This window comes from Plutella xylostella, chromosome 3 (genome assembly GCF_932276165.1).
Source record: "Plutella xylostella chromosome 3, ilPluXylo3.1, whole genome shotgun sequence".
Classification (NCBI taxonomy): domain Eukaryota; kingdom Metazoa; phylum Arthropoda; class Insecta; order Lepidoptera; family Plutellidae; genus Plutella; species Plutella xylostella.
Window position 1 is genome coordinate 10,473,675 of NC_063983.1, and position 25,583 is coordinate 10,499,257.

The following is a 25,583-nucleotide window of genomic DNA, read 5'->3' on the forward strand; positions in this document are numbered from 1 at the left end:
AGTGATGAAGGTGTATATTGGGATGGCGTGACACTATGATGCAAGCGTCAATTTTACCTATGTCATTATGAAACGTGGCCGCTGTATCGGTGCGGTTGGCGAGGACCGTGGGTCCTAGGGCGGAAGGGCGACAGTGGCCCGGCGCGGCCGCAGACACCGGCTGGCTCGTGAACACGTGTGTGTAATGGCCGCTCTGTATGAGGACGGCTCAGTTTAATTACGGGGTATTAACATAATGCGGTCGTGCTGTAATGTGTCTCAGTACAAGATTAGGTTAATCTGGTTTTTGTGTTCGGAGGAGCCTTTGTTTTTATATTTATGACATGAGCTTGTCACTGAGACGATGCCATTCAGTGGATTTCAAAACAAAGAGTGCAGGAAAACTTGTATGTATCTACTTATACCCATTACCTAGCTACTCGTACAATGTACGGTTGGCATTGTTTAAAAACGACTGAGTCGAGACAACTGAGTGCGATTTTGTAATATGTAAACATATAATAAATGTTTGGCAACAAGAAGATACGGAAATCACTTCCAGATGACGTCAAGGTTCAGGTTTAGGTTTAGGTTCTTTATTTCATAATTATACATTACATGTCAATTCTTTTGTATAGCTACATAATATAAACATTCTTTTACATAAGCGTAAAACATAAAACTAATCGTAAGTCAAGATATAATAATTAATTAACATGTCAAAGATTCAAAAATAAAAATTCTATATAAAATGTCAATTTGTAAATGTCATAAAATTAAAATAAGATAAAATATGTCATAAGAATTTTCTTAGGTACCGTACTATACCTAAAACGAATTTTGACTTACCCAAATTATCTAAGTATACAAGTTCTATTTCTTTCTGTTAATGAATTCATCCACCGTGTAGAAAGCCTGTTCAGTGAGCCATTTTTTTAATTTAAATTTAAATGTAGTTAGCTTCTGCTCTTCATCCCGTATCTCAGTTGGTATGGCATTGTAGATGCTCGGGCCCGGTTCCCCTCATCTGGCCTAATCTTTATTGCCCTAAACTCGTTTCGCATAACTCGTAAGGTCTAAACTTTTTTGGTAGAATCATCACTTCGTCAAGACTTATGTGGCATAAGACTCGTTTCGTCTAAAACTCTTTTGGCACTAACTTGAAACACCTAAGTCTCGTTTGCTCTAATTGTTCGTATTGGTATAATCTTGTTTCTCCTAATGTTATCTTTACAAATACTATATTAAGTATGTTTTAAATGTACAAATTGTGGTATTTTTCTCCTACATCCCGAAAATCACGATATTAAATGATCAAAATATCGAAAGTGAATGACTATTATAATTATTACAAACGCCATTAAACCCCATGGGATTGAAACCTAAAGATAGGTGCGACGACGAGCAAAGCGAGGAGGAGCGTGTTAGGTGCACATTATCGTCAAAAGCAAAGCGGAGCGCAGCGAAGCGGAGCGGAGCGTTTCCCACATAGCGGCCACAAATACAAGGCACCAGTTTGCGCTATGTAGGGAGACGCTCCATCAAAGTTAAAGCCAAACGAATATGATTACTTTATATAACCTATGCCATAGCATTATTAGGCTATTCAAGATTTGGCCATACCATTATTAGGCTAAACAAGATTATGCGAAATAACTTTTTACTAAAAGAGATTTATGCCATACGATTTTCGGCGAAACGAGATTTTGACCAAACGTTACTATGCAATACGAGATTAGGCAAATAAATCTTAGGCCAAAAAAGGTAGAACCGCTCGGGCCACACACATACACCGACTGTGCGCACTTCGCGAGCTTGTGCCGCACCGCGAGGAGGAGGCCGCTGCGGCGGGCTCGCTGGCTTACCTTGTACAACTGCATGTTCTTCCTGACAAACAGGGCAACATGCAGTATGTACAAGGAGGGCACCGTCATGAGGCGCAGGTCGACGAATGATGGTCGAGCCGATTCGCCGATTTTGATACGGGCCATAGCTCGTATTGCCCTCTTTTGCATGACGAATACACGATGCCAGTCCGCTGCACGGCCCCACAGCTCAATGCCGTATGTGAGAAGGGACTGAACAGTGGCAAAGTAGCAGGATCTCGTCACATCTTGCGGAACCGTCGCTGCCAGCCGCTGAAGGCCGAAGCACGCGCTTCCAAGGCGACCACACAACCACTCGATGTGCGAGTCCCAAAACAAACCACTGTCCAGTCGAAAGCCAAGGAAGCAGGTGGTGCTGACCTGCGCCAAGCAATCCGTGTCCAGGCGCACCTGCAGGGGACGGCTCGGTCGGCCAGCCAGGTTGAAGTGCATGAGGTGTGATTTTCGTGGGTTGAGGGCGAGACCATTGCACTTGAACCACTCAGCTAACTGCGTGGCAGCCAGAGACAGGCGTCTCTCGAGGTCATCAACGGATCGACCGGTGACCAACGCGGCGACGTCATCAGCGTACATAGTTACCTGGGCTTCTTTCACTGAGTTAGGCAGATCGTTCATGAGTGAGTTCAAACACGCCCTATAAATTGCCAAAAAGCTGATGCAACGTTCAGAGAAGTTCACCTAGAAACCGATGATGTTGATATTTTTCTTAGCATATCGGTTACAATCACTGTACAAACTACAATCACTAGGCGAGCTAAACTAGGTTTGTCATTTTGATGAAAAGATTGATCAGTCGGATTAGCGTCAGTCGCTGACTGGCCAGGTTGCACCGGACATGCGTTATCAACAGATAATCCTACAGCTAAATAACACCCAGCATAATGTCCTGTTGCTACAGGATTATCCGTACAATTCGGGGACTTGGCCCAGCCAGCCCCCGCTCGTTAATATGTCTCTCAAGCACGTGAATGCTTCTCTTCAACGTAAAATACGGCTTTTCGTAAATGTAACAATGGGAGACACCGTCAAAGTAACACATGCATTCAAATTTATCTTTTACGACGCATTTAGGATGGTATAAAATCTAAAGTGTCACATTTAGCGAGGCCCATATTGTATCAGGGTGTTTATAAACAAATAAATTGTGAGGACTTGGACGCAGCCAAAATTAGTTAACGGAATTTTCATTTGCTGTTTTGATGATATTGCATCCGCCCTGTTTATTGTGTTCAAGACACAACGGTGCCGGTGTGAAGGTTAGCGTACAGAGTAAGTACAAAGTAATTTTTATGCCTTATGGTTTTAATTAGAAAACAAACAGCCCGATGCAAGTCGGCAATAAACGTATTCTATAAATCACTTTTTTCAACTTTTATTCCTATATTTGCAGTCATAAAATGTAAGTAGGCTAGGCACGGTAGGTGATATGATAACCCTAGCCTTTATAGAAAGTGATAAGCAAAGTTTACATGACTTAAAACACATGCAGAAAATGTAACAAAACATAAAGCTAATCACCGAAATTAATGTATTACACGTTTTCTCAGAAGTCTCAGAACCATTAGTCTTGAAGATAATATTCGTTGGGAATGAGCGAGTATCATTTGTTACCGCCAGGCGGCGCCACCGCTGCGCTTCACTTTCCTGATCATTTCGGGCAAAGTTCGTCTTGCTTCAGTAATTATCCACAAATATCTGTAGCCTTATTGTCTGATTTTCAGAGGTGAACAAAGGTTGCTTGCGTGAGTGACGTATCATCCGGTATTTATAATATGATAATATACACCCAACGCATCCTAGGAGCAGCGACTGACGCAAATATGACCGGCTATTCGTTTCCCCACGGTGACAAACCCTTTTAAATAAACCTTAACAGCACCGAATAAGACTTTCAAAAATATTTTCAAATTATATTTTGATATAGGTACCTACTTACTTAACTTTTATAAATGTTTGTATCGAGGAAGAAATAATAAGAGAATGAGGCCCCTGCCCCTGACTGATGACATACTTGACGGTTGCATTTTTAGTTGCGTTATGTTGCTGCGTTTTTTTTAAATTTAATGGCCATTTATCATGTTAATGTTTTTGTTGAAACGATGGCACATGAAAAATGCACTCCCTGCTTGATATCTTAGGTCATATTTTAAACGAAGATTGATAGATATATTACTTTTAAAATAATAAGAAACATTCAAATGCAACTTTAAATATTGTCGATAAAAAAACCTTACAAATTGGATTTATAACTGCTTGGACATTAAAATATGATTGTAATCATTTAAAAGTCTTGGAAGCTGCAGAAACATAAAAAGTGACAAAGTCAAATAAAAAACTCGCATACCTTGAAGCCACTGAAATCAATAAAATGAAAATGAAATAAATCTAACAACAGTGCAATCAGAGTCCCAGTTCAAACTTCCGACAATTCACAAATGAGCGCATAACTTAGGTACGGCTGAATAGATTTTAATGAACCATTGCTTTTAAGAAAACTCTTACAGATAATCTATTCTATTCATGTAACTTGTCCAAGTCTGAAAGAGGCCACAAACTTGTACCTAGTTAGGTAAAAGTACATACACACATCGAATCTAGATATTAACATCTCTCTTTTAATGTAGTTCATAAACTTACACAACTATCTGTATACGAGTATTTGTAACATTATTTCAGTAGCGCCCTAGTGTTACGGCCTCCTGAAACTAAGACTATTTAAAAGCTATTCTAGCCTAGCAACTAGCAACGGCAGGAGTCTAGTCCTTGTGAAGTAGTGAGTCAATAATTGAAGCCACCATGCGCAGTGCGCGCCGACCGCTCGCCCGACCGATCGACCGACCGATCCTACTTTCCATCCAACTCTCGCGTAGCAACAGCTGATGGAACTTTATAACTATTGCTTTCCATAAAGACTGGCATTAAAATTATCTCTCGGAGGAAATAGAGGCTATTGGAACGAATGGCTAGACTTTGTGATAAGCACAGGTTACGGTATGGATGTTGTTAGAGGCTATTTTCGTATATTTTTCCGTTCGGATTGGTTTTAGTTTCTTTTGTTAGATGACGTGTTGTATTTTTTATATTGATAGTTGCGAATAGATTTAACGTATATTGAGGTACCTATTGCCATGTCACGAAGCGACCTATTAGCAATGTAGGGACTCTTTGTATGCTGAAATTTGTTATTACTTACTCATGCTTTTGAATATTGATGTTAAGTTAAGGATGAATTTATACATAAGTACTTAGTTGTTTAGTTCCAATCCAATATAGGCCTTCAGCGTGCCTCAGCAAGCAATTTTTGTTTAATTTATTTTTAAGTATAGTTATCGTTAGAGTGTGCAAGAATAACGCTGTATATTAATTACATCTACGTACGACGCTAAAACGATTCTATTGCAACATTTTTTTAATAAGCTATTAATTTTTCAAAATTTGCTATAGTACTAACGTTTTTCTATTGATAGATAGATGTAACATTGGCATTGTTCAAGCACACTTGTAGTTGCAAGCGCATTGTGTAAGTTCATGCATAGGTGATCGTATTTAGTTACATTCCTGGCTGGACCAGGTCAGGAACCTATCACCACCCCAATCATCATCATCATCTGCCTGTAACCGTCCACTGCTGGACATAGGCCGCTCCCAAGGAGCGAAAGTAACAAACGAGTCTATTTGTATAAGTTTACGGTTGTGCGTCTGCACTACAGGAACTTATAAAAAAAGCGTGCTAGTTAGGTACATATAAGTGGAAGGTTAATTTCATTCCGATGATCATTCTCGTGCCTAGTAAGTCAAAATACTTGTACTTACAAGTACCTGCAACATACATTATTAGAACATTACTCAACACCGCGGGCTCACTGAGGCAGTCATATCAACAGATATTTCGTGTGTTCATTTCTTATTTATTTATAGAGATGAGCTCCCCGCCCCTTTCTCCTTCACCCCCCCTCCTTGCCGCCCCCGCCTCACCTTGCCGCCCCCTTCCCCGGGGGCGGTGCTGTAACGGTGGAACTGTGTAACGAAATAATATGCTTGTATAGTTGGTGGGTAGGCTGTAAAATTCAGCCATTTTTGTAAATACTTGGTGGTTTATTTTGCAAATTAATATTGTCTCGTACATCGTACATACTTACTTACAATGCAGCAATGTTTCATGGAAATTTAATCCGGTTACATAGCAAGTTTATGAACAGGAACACACATATTATGAAATTATAATTTCAGTTCAGTATGACTTTCCCCGCTCTTTCTATCACATTATGCGACCACAATGCCAACAGTAATAAACTCTACGAGCGCACTTATTTCCAACACGAATAAATCAACTGAACACACAACAAGTTTGGAGAAAAATCCATGTTTCCATACAAACAGTTGCTAACCATGTCGTGTCGCGCGATCGGTTGCTGGACTCGTCAACCCCTGAGTCGGTCCCTGCGCGGTCGGTATCGATCTCGTATGACCTTGGCAGTGAGCGAGGCCATCTATTTATAAGCCCACCCCGGTTAGGGTGATTCCTTTCGTGCACTTTTAAAAAAACTACATGAAAATCACAAAATCACAACGACAAAAATACTAATTTGATGCTAACGATGGCCATGTTTTACTTCTAGCTCATTCGGGGTAGCCTGGATGGCTACTAGTTTTGCCAAAGTCATAGGGTGCGAATCTATTTCCATATTTCCTCTACATCCAAGTATGATGTCTTTAAAATTCTTTTATCATTTGTCAATAAATTAATTGCAGTCTAACGAGTAAAATCCAGAGATGCATTTAGGAACCAGCCGATTTTAACACCCCCTTCAGTTTACAGGTGTAGTTGCTGTGTGTTTGTGTGTGTGTGCAGAGCTTTGTGAGGGGCGGCGGAGGGTGGCAGATTGAAATGTAAGGGGGTGGGGAAGGGGAAGGGGGTGCATAATTGTGCAATCCCGAGTGATTTCTGGAGGGCTTTGAAGGTTGTTGCTATGCGCTGACTAATTATGAGCAAGCTTGCGCCCGGCCGCCGGGTGCGATTGCAGAAGCAAAATGGATGCCCTGAGTGTGGAGGAATATGGCATTGTGGATTTGAGAGCTGATTGGGTTGACTGATGATGTTAATGTACAGTTCTGATTTACGTATTTGTGGATGTTGTATTCGTGTGATTATGATGTAAGTTATGAATATAATGTTATACTTACTTAGTAATTAACTACTTACATAATTATCTTTATCATCAGTATCCTGTACCATGGCAATTATCGATGTCTGATGATGAAAGCTTGGTAGTTAAATTGAAAGCTGTAACTTGACAGGAAAAAGCAAATCAGTGACAATAACTCGGTTAGTCTGTATCAATGTTAAAAAATAATGTTATCCAGTGGTGGTAGACAGTTGTTGTATAGGTCCTGGGATGCTATCTATAGGACCAGCACGTCCCAACACGGCTGTTGCTACCGAGGCGCGATCGATGCTACCTGCCCGCGGGGGCGGCGGGGGCGGGGGCGGCAAGCGGAGGGGGGGCAGTCAGCTGTTTGTCCTTTATTTATAGTATCGATGGCTGTTAGACCGTGTTGAGCTAGGCTCTGTAGGTGGGCAGTTTATTTTTATTGGCTTTATCGAATATATATGAGGGTAGGTGTGGCTGTTGTCAGCTGCCTGCTTCCTTTGCAAGCTTGTGTTTTTTAGGTCTTCTGAATCTACTGATAAGATCTAAAAGATGTACTTAATGCTAATAACATTTACCTACCCAGAACCAAGACAGCAAAAGTCAGTCTTAAAACAATCAGACCCATTCGTTTTATTTAATAATTCTAGTTTTAAATTATACATTAGTTAAATATTTACATTGAGTATGAATACACCCGAGTCCGTATTCTATGGATGCGATATAGAATGTGACGCATCTTCTGTAGGAAAACTTTTGTACCAGTATACCCGAACAACCAAATAGCTCATTACTATCACGATTTCACGATACTAACTACAATGAGCTTCAATATCATTATTCACCTTCATAGCAGTTTCATATTATATTATCTACACTATCAGAGTTGGCACAGTTATTTAGGAAGTATAATTGTATGTCCACCACCATCCTTCTTAAAACTTAAGTATCTTCCACCGGAGATCACACTCACTATCACAAGTACTACACAGTCACAAGTAATAACGCAGCACTCTACGTCACGTATTCTGTGTCAACGCTCACGAAAGCCTTGCTGTCCTCAGTTTCCTCTTCAGCCTTCAGGAGAACGTCCAGGATCTGCCTCTTTACCTGGCTTTGTACCTGGAATATGAGATCATTATTTAAAGACCGTTCTTCGAAACAAAATCCGGTAAGAACATCTCTAGTACTAATCCCGTAGCACACATTCTGCCCCAAAACTGAAAGGCACTTTATGAGCCAACGACGTAGAGGTGTAATCAATAAGAATATGCATTTGACGAAGGAGCGAATAAATACTGTATCTGGACTAGGGTCCGTTTCCGCGGTAGAAGTTAAGCCAGTCAGATTACCGGCAGTTTCTGCCCATGTTAAGGTTCATGCACTCCATCCATTTCCAGTATACCTTCCTCGGCAGTCTCCTGGTGCTCTGGCAGACGCTGGCAAAGAACAGCTCGAGCGGGTCAGCGAGGGGCTCCGGCGCCCACCCCCCCTCGTCCCGGCCCCACGCCCCCTCGCCCCGCGCCGGCGTCGCCAGCGGCTGGTCTTCGTCATAGTCCGCGTCGGTCGTGTCCAGCTTCACCTCGTCCAGGGTTGTGGAGTTGGGCACGCGCTTGTAGGTTCTAGGTGGTGGTTTGGAGTGTAATTAGAGGTGGAAGTGATGGGAATTTATGACTCTACTCTGTAAATGAAGGCTACTGAACATAAAAAAGATTGGGATTCGATTAAAGATGATAAGAATAAAGGTCATTGTTACACAGATTCCTTGAATTCAATCGATCAGTATTCACAATACACAGTCATTGAAATACATCCACTATACATCTATCTACATTTGTTGTGAAGTTGAAAGCTTATGACCAGCAAAATAAGTAAAGTTTAATGCAAACTTTCAATGAAAGAACAGTAAAAAGACCACACAACAAGTGAGTGCTTAGTTGCTTACATCCTCTTAGTCATGAAGGGGAACAGGAAGGACATCTTGGACTCGAAGTACCACTTCCTGCCCTTGTCCGCCTTGCCGCCCTGCTTCTGCTTCTTGAGCGCCTGCCGCAGCGAGTCGCGCAGGATCTTCCACTCGCGCTTCAGCGTGTCACCTGCAGGAAATTATACCAGGACTTCAGGACACTGTCAAGGGTTATGTTGATGTCTGGTGTTTGTTGGGTAGACGAGTAGGATATTGAGACAACTCTAGAGACGAAACACTGCAGTAGTTTTAATATCGAAGCTATTTTTTCCGGTCGGTATTGTCTGACAAGATGTTAAACCGACTTATCCACAATATCTTGATATCTAATCTCAAAGACTGGGTAGCTACCGCACGAGCAAAGATGCAGAATATTTAACTGACTCCAAGAGAACAAAACTTTACACGGCTCGAGGACGTGACCGCCGTACAAACGCGGGGTAATTGAAAGTCTCAGGGGGGTCACTTTATACGAGGAAAAACAAAGTTTCGGAGCTCTGCTGCGCGAGTCACGGCTCTAGCTCGTTGTATTAAACGTGCCGATTGCACGACAGCTCTCGTTCGCTCGTTTTTTGGTAATATAGTGACCCCCAGGGCCCCCGTTGTACGCAGAAACACCTTGTCAGCAGAAAAACGAGGGTAAAAACCGTGGCTAATCTTTATTCGAGTAAATCACCTACTTGCTATGTAGGTAGGTGAATTTGGAAAATATTTTGCTTACTTCCTCTTTTTTTCGTTATTGAGGTTGGAATACCTAAATTAAAGTTTCTATTCCAAAATATGTGTTCTTTAGGAATGTCTTTAGGTAAGTATCGTGGGCAGTGACCAGTGACTCAGATACATGAAAATTAGATTGATTTGTTAATAATGTAAGTACATATCTACCCATTGTCTTCTAAACATGTAAGTAAACAAATGACCTAGCCATGCATACCAAAACATGTAGCTACAAAAAGACAACGAAGTTCCGCCGTCTAAAAATAAAAAATAATGGACTCATCGTATCAAAATTTACATAATAATATGCACGCGTGACGCACCGCGCTACGAGCGAGCGAGCGCGTATCTACATGAACTCAGCCCGCTTGCCCGCGGCGGAACCCACTTTATGCTCTCTGCCTACCCCAAACGCTGCAGAGCGTAAATATACGCGCAACCTAACCACCATCTGATAACTACACAAGGGAAACGGCAGCCAGCAATTGAAAAGGAAACATTAAATTAGCATTGCGTGCGAATAAATTGATAATATTGTCGGACAATAAAGTCATGATGTGATGATAGTGGTTCGAAAGTTTCGGCCGCAAAGTACCGACGCGAGAAGCTACTTCCTGCTTATGCTAAGTACCTACCTACTATAGCAAGATCTTTTATCAAAATGTCTTAACTTACTATTGACCCCTAAAACCTCGGCGATCTGGTTCCAGGCGCAGTCCCGGAGGTCGTTGTCTCTATGGTTCTCGTGGTTGGTGTTGTACAGGATCGGGTACTTCTGTATCTGCTCTATCAGCTTCTCTCTCAGGTGTCGCTGCATGCGGATGTGCGACATGGCGACGTGACGTGACACGACACGACGCGACACGCGGCTACTCGAAGCGAGCGCGAAGCTAGTACTGGCGAGGGGGGCGAGACGAAGCTATGTCGCGAGAGCGGGAGAGCGAGTCGGAGCGAGCGGGACGCGGCGATGCGGAGCTATGCGATGGGACGGAGGCCGGTAATCGCTTATCGCATTCGGTGTAGCGGTGAGTAGCGCGCCCTGCGGTCATAGATTATGTAGTGTAGTGGTACAGATGTGGAGTTTGGTAACTTTCTTTATTCTGGTATTGACTATCATCATCATCATCACATGTCAAGCAGTATGCTTATTCTAAATTAAAGTTTTCAATCAAAAGTGGTTAAATTAGGCCTGCTGATTGGTGACCGACAGAAATATATGATGTCGGTTGGTTCATGATCATAATATACACGTCATCATCATCACGACCCATCACGTCCCCACTGCTGGGGCACGGGTCTCCTTCCAATGAAGGAAGGCCTAGTCCGCCACGCTGGCCTAGTGCGGGTTGGCGGAACCCAACACAAGCAAGCTTGTGCTGAGAGAGTTGTCGGGTAAGTGGGCAACCCGACTGTCAGATGTTTTCAAGCTGCCCGAAGGCCTCTGACTAGGCTTAACGACTGCTGCCGAAGCAGCAACCAACAAATATACTCGTAGTTCTCTATAAAGCTTCACTCAACATAACAGCTCAGCTACTATCCGCCCTACAGCCCGCCCTACAACGTGGCCATGCCCGCAGTCCCCCCGAGGGGGCGGGCGGCCGCAGCGCCCGGGGCGGCAGTGTGCAACCGCGCGCATGTTGTGGAACACGCGAATATTGAACCTAGGTCATCTAGGTAGTCTAGGTCTACGTAGTGTTCACTCACAGTGAGGGCTATTCGGTGAGTAATACCTATGGTAAAACGTAAGTAACTTTGTCCTCATGTGTGCTGACTCAGTCAATGTCGCAAGTCGTAACGCTGTAAACTTTCACAGATTAAACCAACACCATAATTTTCAGAGGACATCAACAAGAGGTTCGTCAGCCTCCAACTTTTTGCTGTCCAGAGGTCGGTCTAATAAGACCTAAGGCTTCCTTATCCATCCTCTACTCTCCTCTAGTGATGGATAGAAAGAAGAAGAATCACAAGCGATACTGTATCGCGTTCGGTTGTCACAACAACACCAAGGCTCTGCCGAACTTATCACTGTTTAAACTCCCAAAGGATCCACAGAGGTAAGCTTTTGTAAAAAAATACTTTTTCATGGTTTCAGTAACGAACTTTTCCATTGCCCGAGAGTGTATTTTTTACTTCACTTACCTAGGTACGTTTGTACATAAAGGTTCTTACTACATAAGGTGTTACTTAAATTTAATGTGTTTGTTTTCAGAATGAGAGAATGGCTGCGTATACTGGGCAGAGAGGACTTGCTGCACAGAGAAGATCTAAAACCCAGCAGCTATGAAGTTTGCTGTTTCCATTTCGACGAGTCCTCAATCAAAGTCATCAAACTACTGAAAGCCGACGCGATGCCGGCACGGGTCGCCCTAGATCTAACCAGAGACACTGAATCAAAGGGCTCTGTCTCATCTGTTGCAGTTCAAACTGGTGTTTTAGAGCAATCCTTTCAAACAAGAAAAGCTCAACCGTCAATGAAGGAAAAAGTTATGGAAACATCCATGGAATCAAGAGTAAATGAACTTTCGAAATGAAATAACACTTTTTATATCATTTTATTTTTAACATTTACTATTTCTCTATTTTTATATCGTTCACGAAGATGACACCTGCGTTTAGTCAATAGTCATCTATTCAATGTTCGTGATACAAAACTGGATCCCAAAACCTCGTAATAATCTATTTGTGTTTAATAATCTAGTACATTTAAAGGCCAGTAACTAAACCAGTAGCTCTACAAATTGCTTACAAACGAATAGGCGAAGCCGCACCAATTAATCAAAGCCAAGTACTGTCACGTGCAAACGCTTTCATGATGCCGATGTCTTTACGGCCCACTGTGAGCGACTGTACGCAGTTACTCCATGGCATATTGAGCCGTATTACTGGGTGTTATGGTGGCGATTGCGCTGGCGGTGGACCAGGAGGGATTATCCCAGCGTTGTACCATCGGTGGCACATGTGTTTACAACATGACAGGCTAGTGTACACTGTTTCCATTGCAATGGAATCGGGAATCTTCTAGAAAAATGTTTTCCATCACATAACGATTGCTTCAATTTATAAAATGTAATAATAATAATTAATTAACATAGATTTGGATTTGGTTATGCGGCGGAAATATAATACGATGTATGTTTCGTCCTACTTCACAGACCAGTCACTACCACCATCTATGCACTCATGGAAAAATTCATCTACATTTCATCTATTAACATCGATATTACTATTGTATTTATGACGTTCCTTACATAATATGAAAATGTAAACCTATGTCACTGCCCTGCTATCATATAATTCATGAAAAAGCCGTGTCGTGCGGCACAGTGGGCACTCCTTCAGTGCTTCGCCATGTGTGCTCGCGACCACTGAACCCGGGACTGACCCAAAAAAACATCGCACCACTGTGTACTGTTATGTTTACTGTACTTATTGTGTTGACTGTACCTGTTACTAGGGGGCGACGGCGATGCCTGTTTAGTCATCTGAGCAAAGTGAGAGGCGGGGAAAAATGTGTGCTTGTAGATTTAATTAGAAACTACACTGCACTTGAATCTTTTAAAAACAGGATACTGCCTAGATACATAGGTAGAAAAGTCACTACCATGGCTGATATTTTCATTGATGATGATGATGATTGGTCCGACCGATTTCGGCCATGGCGACCACTTCGACCCCTAGTATTTTCATTAGGACAATTTTTACGGAAATTTAGGTCGGAATTGGTGCAAAATGGATTACGTATAAACTGACGTATGAAGTATAACTGATTGTAAATATATGTTTTCAGGCGCGGAATAATAATGTTCAATGTTACAAATTGATGAAAAAAACGTATTCAATTCAACATAAATCTGATTGCCCATCTCTGCTCTGTGAGCGGCGCACATCAGCAAAAAGCCACAATCGAATCATAAAAGCGAAAACCAAAAAAACCATCACGAATCCCACACGGAATTGGGAAAAAAATGCGGGCAAAGCTTTAAAACCTTTTGTATAGGCCCTTTTCTTAACACACGGCTAATAAATACAGAACCTTTTTGCGATATAATTGCCAAGCGAATGTAGAGTTTAAACTTCTTACATTAGAAGTGACTGGGATCCTGTTTCTGGGGCTATCCCCCAAGAAAATAGAGTTACCTGTGATAGATTTTTTTTCCGAAGATTATTCACACAGTGGGGCGAAACCTGCAGCGACTCGCAGCTCGCGGCAGGTGACAGTCTTTGTTCCCTTTGTTAGCTGATGTTTAATATTAATCGCACTTCTGTGCTTCAGCGTTTATTGCTGCGGAAATGTTTGAGCGACTTATTTGTTCATCTACTTCATCAATAAGAAATATTTTAGTGTGTACAGGGATGTGTTTAAGTACTTACCAAAGTAAATACTTAAATTAAATTTGTAAGTATGTAGTAAAGTACTTAAATATAGTTAAAACATAGCAGGATAAAGTTAAACTTCATAGAATAATCATAAGTAAGTAATTAGTAATTACGGTAAGTAACTCATAAAATGCCGACATGTTGTTGAATGTAGGTTATTATCTTGTTATTTAACAAATTATACCTTTTCCTTGGCAATTATGCACAATTACCAGTTAAAATGGCTGCCTTGTTCAAGGACATCGTGACCTACAAACAAACTTCACGTCTATCCTTTTCTAACGCAAACTAAGTAATATGCTGAAGGGAGACAGACTGCTAGTTAAGACGTTTTGATTTTGAATATGAAAGATATTTTTCCTTGTCTAACTCAAAGGATCTGACATAGTCTGTCTCTGTCGCACACCGGCCGCGCCAGACACTCTGTCGCCGCTTGCGCACTGTTCCATGGCAGAGAGGATAATTCCCATCTGAAGCATTAGCATTTTTTCATACAGTAAAATACATTTAATTTCAGTATATTTATAAATCTTCAATTTTCATGTAAGTAATCGCCCAGGTTCGCTAGATTCGATCAGGTCAGAAATAATTGATAGTAAGAACGTACTCTTAAACATTTACACGTAATGTGATTACTATCTCTAAGAGCAGAAAATGCGAAATAATTGAAGTACCTAGTGAAGTACCAATTTAATTTCTTGTATCGAACGGGAAGCGTCCGAGCTAAGGGTGTGCACACAATCACATCGCATTTCCTTGAAACATTTTTTGCTGACAAAGTAAATTTTGTTTTTTGTGTTGTCACGTTTATCTGATACAGTTCTGGTTTAGGAAAATATAAGTCTTTTGTCCGAGTGAGTGAGTTTGTATTGTTGTGTTTGAATTACTCTTATTGTTGGCTGCCACGCCTGCGTCGTTGATGTATAATAAATTATAATAAAGGACTGGATTTGAAGGACGAATATTGTAATATTGAAAAAAAAAAACACATGTAGCATTAAAAACAATAGTTAATAAAGTCTTAATTATACATATTTTAGACTTATAACCTAACCTAACGATATCTGAAGAGATATCAGATAACATAACTTTGTAATCGTAACGCACATATTTTTTATCATGACTTGATTACGTAAGTTAGGTAACCTTCTATCAGTCCGCCAAGAGCTCACAAACTGATCTCCTAAGTTGTCACAACGCGCAGTTTTGCCCCACTGTGCAAATTAAATTGGAACTTGGGACTTTGTTCGGGACGCCGCAAATTGTTTTTCAATGCACGCTCGCCTCTGCTTACAAACAGTGTCAGATTGCACGTGAGTGTTTATTTATGTAAAAAACACAAAGGTTTTAGATAATCGTATTCGTGTTACAGAATAATGTGTTAGGATTGAATGTTTTTTCTGTTTTTCACAAACCAAATATTTATAAGGGTGTGGAAAAATTACACACACTTACTTTTACAATTTATGAAAATGCTTTTAGCGTTACGTGCAATAAAATAATGATTATATTCACACAGTAAACAACATAGCTATAATCTTTATGTGTAATGTATATAGAATGCTATATACCAACCTAGATAATGTACATCTACATAGCAATGTACAAGGCCAAGGTCAGTAACAAGAGATAGCTCTATTCACTATACATAATGTACAACACATGGCACTACAGTTATAATGTACTGGTTATGTAAGAGTCGTGTGATTATGTTATTATGATTGTGATGAATGGTCCTTTGATTTATGCTTGTTGACGGAGATAACAACGCCGGCACTAGACTGTACATAATGTACATTGTTTCTAGAACTTTATGCATAGTATTATGAACTATCTTCTATTTTGTGTACAACATACACTCACGAGCAGTGAAAGTGTTCCATATACTTAAAAAAAACGACACTAAGTTACCCAAATTTTTTCAATTATTTCTTTTTGAATTTGATGAAAAAAATTACGATTTCAGTTGGTAATATTCTGATGCTCTATTAAATGTTCTTCAATATTGCAGCTAGTCTTTTCAGTTTATTCGCAATTTGGTGCTATTATACTGCTCAGTTGCTCACGGTGCTATTACTGCTCAGTTGCTCACTGACACTGTTTCATTGCTCAGTGAGTGTATTTGAAGTTATGAAGGCATTGGACACTGAAGTATTCTTAGTGCCAATTTCTCCATTCTCGGTTAGAGCATAATCAGGGAGTAGTGGTTAACTTTTGACACATCTGTCATGAATTTTATATGGAGATGATGTTTAATTTATAAATCAATCCCTGTCGGTTAGATAACCGACAATGGAAAAATTGGCACTTAGTCTACTAAGTAGCCTTAGTTTCATATCATCTGCCCGAATTGTACACCTCTATGATATTAATACTTATGTATACTTAAATATTTCCTACCACTTGAATTATATATATTTTCCTCAGAAGATGAGCGAGTTTGATGTAGTTTTTTCATCTTGAACTCGCCTCGCATGCCTAATGATCCTTTAAATGAGCTGGCAACACTGATGAATTGATAATTATCAGCGGTCGCCCGCGGCGGGGCGGCGGCGGCGGCGGCGGGGCTGACATCATCATCGTGAATATCTGGCCGCTTCAACATAACCTGGAGGGGTCTACTCTATGTGGCGAAAAACGAAGCCACGACTCTATACGTGCCGATTTCACAACAGACAGTTCTCGTTCGTTCGTTTTTCACCATTATAGAGTAACCCCCCTGATACAATGGAGTGGCGTAATGCAGATTGAAGATGATGATAAGTTGTATTGTTATTCAAAGATGTACGGTTTCGAACAGTTCAGTGAGGTTGCGGTTGCTAGGGGGAAAGATGGTAGATTACTGCCGTTGCCATAAAGGCGTTGAACGGCGAAAATAGCTTCGATTTTCATTTTTTGGGTTCCGTCCGTTCCGTAGTGGTATGCAAAGTCGTATTACGCAAATAAACTTTTAGGTAGATAGGTATCTGTTCTATGGTTCGTTATTATGTTACCACATGACTTATACTAAGTATACTTACTTCCCTACTTACTCATGTTCATAAATAAAGAAATCTGAAATCTTGTCTTATTTAGCTATCAATACGATAGGAATAGTACGTACTTTAATAAAACTATTCGATTTTGTTATTTTCCATATGTTCAGTTCCGATCTTTCCATAACTGCTGTTGACTTCCATAGTGAAAGAAGTTAACTAAATGAACGAAATCGAGCCATCTGACAGAATATCAAGAAGAAAACAAAAGGATGTGCAAAACTTTTTATCCTCCGACCCCTATTGAAGCAGACACAACAATATGTCGTATGCGACCGAAAAAACTTGACAGCTCCAACGAAAAATCAATCACCAGTCGACGAGGGGGGCGGGGCGCGGGGTGCAACCATCCGAATCGAATAATAAGCTGACTCTCGATAATAAAACAAAACAAAAAACCAACGAGATCCGAGATAAGTCGACGTGGATTGGGTTTCAATTAGAGAAGTGAGGTTATAGGTCCCGGCCAGGCTAGCCGGGCCTCCCACCCCCCGCTCTGCACTCTCTCCGAGCTGTGATCTCGAGGGGGATCTGCTCCAGCCAGGGGTCAGGGTAGCGTGGTCTATATCGCCCGGTTTTGTTTGATGGGTGCGTATCGTTATGTGGATCTCTCTGATTATTCGATGCGAAGGAAGATTCATGTGACTTTTAAGGAAGTTTCTAGTTAATTTCTCTTAGATCTCAACAATGGGCTCTGTATTAGGAACAAATTACTTTAATGACTTTGCATGTTTGGCTTAATAATAATGTAAGTAAGTATGTATAGTATAGTAATATCTGAGATCTTCCACCGCAGTCGCAACCTTTCTGCTATTACTAGTCTCTGTTCATGCCATATCACACACACATACCCTTAGTTACTGCAGGATATAAGTCTCTTCCAAGGTTGGAGTGATTTTGGTTGATCAGAGATATCATACTTAACGCGAAACTAGATCTTACAACAAATATCAGTAATTAATGGGGCTGGGATCATACCAACCACTATCGTCATAGCATATAGGAAACTTTACTGTATTTATAGACCCACCGCAGGACATGGCCGGACAAGATACCAGGCTCTCCCGCAAACCAAAATTCTTTCTTATTCATTCCTTCATATAACTTAGCTACTCCACCAATATAAACTAGGTATTACAAACGAAACAAATACAGGTAGCACAGTGGAAAGTTCCCGAGTTTATTTTCGCAGAGTTTAACTGTACCTATTGGAGCCATGACATAATGTAGCAAAAAAACGAAAGGCACAAAAAAGCGGAATCACGGCTGAGCAAAAACTGGCTGCCATCGCCGCCGCCGCCGCCGTCGCCATGGCAACCGCTGCGCTACACTTGCACGATTTTTTGCCACCATCATGTTTATGATCTCATCTCTCATTAGACGGTGAGCTGCTCCAAGCATCGCATGCGCCCATTAAAAGCGATTAAAAATGAATCAAGGCTTTCTCACTCTGCATTTTGCATTTTCTATTTTGTTTTGTTTTCCTTCATTATATTCAGTGTTATAGAGATGCTTTACAAATGCTTTAGCTGTTTATAGTCCAATTACTGACAATCCTACCTCAATCACAGTTGCTGTGTCACACGAGCTGTCATCATCATCATCAGTGTAATCATCATGGCACTTTGCCGCTCCATAAATTATGAACAAACCTACTCGTATCGCGAGCCATAATAACCTTTATTCCTTTGAGAGACTGTATTAAAAACACAGGTTTTGAACAAAGCAAACTCGAGTAATAAAACATAATTGCTTCGCTCTGTACTTGTGAGCTCCGAACAAATAGACATATGGCCCACGCCTACGATAGCGCTTAGCTGCTTCAAAACGCATTCAATTCTTAGTTAGCTCAAACTAGCATGGATCGTAAGGCTAATGGCCTAGAGCTGAGAATCCTGGACTTCCCAACTGGTGGTTCGGCTGTTCCGCTTCACTGCAAGGCAACACAGTATTAGATTGAAACGTAAACAAGTATCCAGATATAGCCATAGAACTGGTTCTAACTGGTATATCTCTTTGGGAGCGGTTTCGGACCAAAATAATGAGCCATACGTTTAATCAGGGAAGGTGCCTTTCAGTAGTTGAAGCAGTTACTAGTGCTGGGAGTTGTGTGAAGTACTTGGCTTTGTGTTGAACTACATAATGCTTATGATGGGACGAGGTATCGAGAAGCTTAATCAGGCAAACATTTTAAATGTAGTATCTGTACCTACCTACTGTCAAGCACTCTGGTCACTCTGGTCACCAGCCGTGCACACGAGATCACACTACTCACCTATGGATGTGGTGTAATAAGCTATGCAGAGACTCGTTGCTGTAATATTTTAGTACCAATATAAGGTTGCATTTCTGATGATCAATAAACACGGACAATAACATACTGTTAGGCAAAAAACAGTATTTAAACAATACACTCACAAGCGATTGTAATACAATAAAAATAATAATTTCAATATGTATTCCAATTTTATTTAAGTATGGCGTTTAATAAACGGTGTAATTAGTTCAAGAAGTGCACTTATTAAATACAATGATCGCGTTAAAATCACATAAGGAAGATGTCGATCAGTATTACACATTACACAGTGACGAAGGAAACCACTTATTAAAACTTAAAACAGTTTAAACGAAGTTGCCGTAGAACACATTTGGAAGAATAAAAAACGTATTACTAACAGGATGCTCGTTTAAAGATCTGAGATCAGACAATTATGATACTCACGTAAGGTTCTAGTTCAAGAGTCTCTCATTCGTAAGGCTGAGCAAGAAGTGTGTGAATGTTAATAAAGTTCCTTAAAAACCTCACCTATTTATTAGGACTTACAAGTCCATCTAGCTAGGTATACTTGCGAAAAGCACCTTACAACTAGGGATATTTTAATTGATTTAAGTAGTCATCTACTAACAGAATTCACACATTCTTCATTCACGTTATAGATAGGCAAGGTTTACTGTTAAGTTACTTAAAGTATTACTAGATTGTATAACCCGCTCACGACTTTTTCCAAATATCCACTGTATTACCTACCAGTGGAAACTTTCAATAACTAACTGTTTTTTTTATTATTTTAATATGTAATATGTACATTGCATTAGTCGCTAGTTTTCCGAATAAAAGAAAATAAATAAATAAATAAAGGTTCGTATTGTATATGTACTAAGTAAACCTGAAGACTACTGAAATGAAATATTTGAAATGAAATGAAATGAAATAATTATTTAAGTATATATATGAACTCTGAAACGATTAAAAAACATATTTCATTACGAGTGTTATTCTCAAATGCTTCATTTTCAGTCCTGACCTGAGTGCTCTAGCTACTCTTTATGAAAGTATGTTCATGGAATCCCTTTAGAAACGTTACGAATCTCGCACGTAAAAACTAGTTTAAGTTACTTATATGTAAATTACCTACCTGAATGTAAGAAAAATTATTTGAAAGCACAAAAGCCCATTCCCATAAGACTCATTGATTTACGGCGGCGCCCAGCAGGCTCCAATTAACACAAGAAATGAAACATGAATAGATTTATTAAAATGTTTAATTGTATTGTTTCACATTCTTAAAAGTCATTCATTTAAATTAAGAACTTTTCTGTTGTGATTAGTTTTATTACCCGTGGGAGTCCACTTTTTTGTAGGTATCTATTGTGATCCTGCAGTGGTCTGCACGCATGCAAGCTTATGTGCACTTCTGCCTACCCTACAAGTATTTTCTGGCCAAGGTTTTTCTGCATCTGATAACATATTTTTGCACTCTATAGTTTCCATGACCAAGGTTACCCCAGAACGCTACGGTGACCATGCTACAGCAACTATTTATAAATAAATAAATAAATATGTGGGGACATCTCACACACGGCCATCCGACCCCAAGCTAGGCAGAACCTGTGTTATGGGTGTCGAACAGCGGATATATCTACACAAATACATAGATAGATAGATACTAAATAATAATAAACACCCAAGACCCGAGTACAAATATCTGTCTTTAAACAAATATCTGCCCCAGCCGGGAATCGAACCCGGGACCTTCGGCATAGCAGTCAGGGCCACTAACCACTACGCCATTCGACCGTCATGGTGTTATGGGGACACAGTGTTATGATATTTATTGACATATTTTATAATTTATGAGTAACGAAACTAACAAGTAAGTGTTACGAAGTTACGAAAACATCATAAAGTACTTTTGTAACTAGGGATTTTTACGCGACGGTAATCAACCCTAGTCTAGAGTCTAGATCTAGTGTTTATCCCCGACACATAAGAAGATAGAACATATTTTTTACAACTAAGTACGGCTTGTGCCGGCTTGACATGTAGATTTTTTGCTGTTTATCTACAAGTGGCATTGTGAGAGCTAAATATATTTAAATATTATGCCGCGCCGAGCTGATGATCTCATATTCTGTTTTGGTAAGTGCGGTGTTAGCCCAACACCATAGGCGAGGCGTGTACAGACGTGGATAAAAGTATTTACAAGTATGTAGTACATGTTTTATAGTACATCTATCTATAGGTAAGTAGGTATAGCTGGAAAATTAGGACTGAGATAAATGGCCTAATTATTTAATCCAATTTCAAATTGGACTTAATCAACGTGAGTAGATATTTTAGCTTCAATTCACAATAGTCAATTTCGCGAGTGACTCGCCGCTATTTCAATGGTTTAATGGCAGGGATATTTCAGACAAATTACACTGTGAAATGAGACACGCCTTCAAAATTATGTAAACCAACGTATTTCTGCTCCAAAGTCAGTCAATAATAACCTCTAAAGCCACCAGCGTAGAGACTGCGATGAAATACGATATAATGTTGGTAGAAGTGGCTGTCACTCAAAATGAATGATTTACGTCATTTCTTTTCAACTTTCGGCCTTGAAATGCTATGTCAAGTTTCGGCGGTCAATGCACTTGGCACCAGCTTAGTGTGGCCTCTGGTTGTGTTTCACTATCACCACCACGTGGGTCTGATGAAACTGGCCGCTACTGGTACATAAGCCAATTAGTGGAGCACGCGAGGGTTACATCACTGCATGGGTGAAGGCCTGAACAGCTTATTCTGTAAACTTTTCTATTACAGGGAATTATTTAAATAATATAAAATTAAATATATATTTTAACTTAACTACTGATGGTATGTATAAATTAATATTATAAGTAACTAAAATAGTTTTCCAATTTTTTTTTACTCATAGCTGTACTGTAAAATACATCTGTAACATTTCCATTTCGTTTGTAATGCCAGAATAAGAATTCTGTCGGTATTCTTTGTTCTATTTATATTTAGATGCGGTTGTCATGGATTGTGTTTTAATCGTAATCATGAATAATGATCACGCGGCGATTGTCTGTTCACAAAGTAGGTACATACGTGCAATGAAGAAATGATTGCTATGAATATTGATGAATTTTATTTAATGTAATTGTAACTAGCCGCTGCTCCAATGATTTCCTGATGTAGAGTGAATAGTGATTACATTTTGATGTGATCTCCATACTGGACTACTTTTATTAGAAAAAAATATCACTAAGTATTAGAAAAATAAGTAATAAAACTCATTCTCATCACACTAAATTTATTTCAAATCAAAGCTCATAAAAATTAACGAATATTTGGAGGACTAATCGCTAAATTTGATTAAGTACAGATAACGTTTTATGTTATTATTATTTCAATAGTCCCTACCTGTCGTCTCATCCGACCGAGGCAGGAACCCTAATCAAATAGTGATCGAACTCGCAGATACAGTTAAATTGAGCACCGCTCAGAGACGATCCCGACCAATGACAGGCGGCCTCGCTCGATCTTCTCAATTCAAACGATTTATCTTGACAGTTCGTATAATCCTGGAAATTTCGGGACAAGACAAGCTTCATGGTCACCCTGTGCTAGTTCTTATCTTTGCGATGTGCATTAAATTACCTTTCAGTCAAATTACAATAACGACCTCGCGCATAGATCTCTGTGCTTTTACACCAAACCGACGGAAGCATAAAGTTATGGAATTAAAACAAAAAAAACAAAACACGCACTCACGCCTTGTACTAATGTACTCCCTTGCGGGGTAGGCAGAGGTGCATTGCTGCACCCACTTTTCGCCAGAGTGTTATGTTAGTCCCAATGTAATAGGGGGCGGGCCTATTGCCATTTTACGGGCACATCCAAGACCCAAGAACAAATATCTGTGTTTAAACAAATATCTGCCCCAGCCGGGAATCGAACCCGGGACCATCGGCTCAGTAGTCAGGTCACTAACCACTACGCCATTCGGTCGTCTCGTTATGGAATTAAGTAATCTGAAATTTCCATAAAGTATTTTTTTTTGTCCTTACGGTTTATACACCAATATTGTGCCATTGGATGCAACTACTACAGCTGTAAGTACTTAGAGCTGCCGTGAATGCTGCTATTATGAGATCAGCAAAACCTTCAGCCACGAATATCGTGTAATTGGATGTGGATGGACCTTGAACTTGCCCGTGGCTCCGTGGGGCTTCCCACATTTGTTACTAATTAACCAATTAAGTAACTCGCATAATATTATGTACTTAAGTAAAAAGATTTTGGTGCAGGCGTTACCTGGATTTTTATTTATTTATTTACTAGGTACTAATATTAAGATGATAATAATATGTTAAAGTAAGAATGGAACACTCTAGATAGATTTTTGATATGTGACACACCATCTTGTCTTATATTGTTAATCTAAGACTACATCAGTGGATTAAAGCTGTACGGTCGTAATACTCGTAATTCAAAGACAAAGTATGCTAATGAGATCACACAATATAATAACACAATCAACGCCTTGCTTTATGTCGCGGGCGCACACACACACACACACACACACACACACACTGCTAGTTAATCTCTACTAACATCCTCAGCCCTTTTGGGTTTATCTTAAACAAAGGCTTATTGTTGTCTGTCTGTTTGTTTGAGGCTCTTTGTGGAGGATGCGGTGTGTTTGTGCAGCGCCGGCCGGGGCGGTCAGATAAGGGACATACTTCGAGTTCCTCTAGGCATGAGTAGTGGACGAGAAGATTCACTCTGACCCAGTTATTATCCTCCTAGTGAGGGAATGAAGGGATACCAGTACATCTAGATGTGTGCGCCTTTCCATCTGCAGTGAGCCAGCGTGGTGGAAAATTATGAAAAGCTTCAGAAGGAAGTATCGACCCCAAAGCTTTCGAGAAAGCCAGGGGTACAACCGCGAAGAATAGATTCAAATCTTTTTATAAATTAAAATGGGGCCCTTTCTTATTTTCTCGAGTAGTCGTTAATAAATAATTAATAAGTAATTGTAAAGTTGCGCGAGTTAAAGCTCATCAATCATTTAATATTCATTGAATAATCGAACAATTCATCTTTAGGAATCGACTTCTTAGTCGAGACTCTCAAACGAAACACAACCTTCATTCAAACATGATAAAGGACATTTCGTATTGACCCGTTGAGAGTCATTTATTCGCATAAATATATTGAAATGAGTGAATGTTCAGCGAGAAAATTTCATAATTTCAAGACAGAATTGGGTCAAATGTATTGATATACTGATCAGGAGTTCCTAAACGCGTAAACAACATGTTTCTCATGGCTGAGCTGTTGCTACTTGCAACATAGCGTGGGACACCCTCCAGCTTCTGCGGGACTCACGGAGTCACGGTATCAGGCCGTTGGAACGCTCCTTCTGCAAGACCTGTGACCTGACTAATAGGGGTTATTTGGCTGATGATGGGGGCTTACTACATTGGAGCAGGGTGGCTGGGGCTTCATGTACTTATGTGGAATTGCTAGCAGTGGCAGTGATGAACTTAGATCATTATAATTATTATACCCAATGAAGTTGGGCCCATGGAATTTAAATCATCGAATATATCTGTAGTTACATTAAAAAGTTTATATCGATATATTTGAATCACAAAGTAATAAACAATTTACAATACTACTGGATTCAAGCTTCACAGCGACGTAATTACACTTTCTACATCACGTTGTATCTACGCTAATAGTACTTATTGCTAGGAGGAAAGATTCGATTGGGTATTTGCTTCAAAACAGAGTTTGAGAGCTAACCTACCACACGACAGAAACACAAACACACAGTAACGTTATACTTATACCACCATCTTTTTGCGTCGGGACTCGGGGGGGATTGAAAAATATATGAAATAAAGTTTATTTGAATTATTTATGGTTCCATTTTACCAAGACAGACGAACTAACAATGTGAAATCGCATTTCGGAAAGCAGTGAATCAGGCGAGTGGCGCCGGCCGGTAGCGAACCGGTCCGCTTCTCGTTATTCTGCTTTTTAACTTTTTATTTGGTTAATCTCGAGGTGCTTTTTTATTTAATTCCCGTCCGGTAGCATTAATCGCTTCCTCTGTATCGTATATATCCAGTTGAGAGGAAATATCGAAGTTCATAGTCAATGGAAAGTTACTCAACTTATTAATCTTAT

At 40.1% G+C, this 25,583-nt stretch overlaps 2 protein-coding genes across 2 annotated transcripts; one reads left to right on the forward strand and one right to left on the reverse strand.

The window, feature by feature from the left end:
- Positions 1-7,346: 7,346 nt before the first annotated feature.
- LOC105387754 lies at positions 7,347-10,720 on the reverse strand. Its single transcript, XM_048626026.1, has 4 exons — positions 10,374-10,720; positions 8,961-9,111; positions 8,421-8,637; positions 7,347-8,137 (listed from the first exon to the last, which is right to left on the reverse strand). The coding sequence occupies exons 1-4, from the start codon at positions 10,528-10,530 to the stop codon at positions 8,030-8,032; spliced, it is 633 nt and encodes a 210-aa protein (XP_048481983.1). The 5' UTR covers positions 10,531-10,720; the 3' UTR covers positions 7,347-8,029.
- Positions 10,721-11,196: 476 nt separating this feature from the next.
- Positions 11,197-12,377, forward strand: LOC105387753. Its single transcript, XM_011558535.3, has 2 exons — positions 11,197-11,752; positions 11,908-12,377. The coding sequence occupies exons 1-2, from the start codon at positions 11,640-11,642 to the stop codon at positions 12,227-12,229; spliced, it is 435 nt and encodes a 144-aa protein (XP_011556837.3). The 5' UTR covers positions 11,197-11,639; the 3' UTR covers positions 12,230-12,377.
- Positions 12,378-25,583: the final 13,206 nt, after the last annotated feature.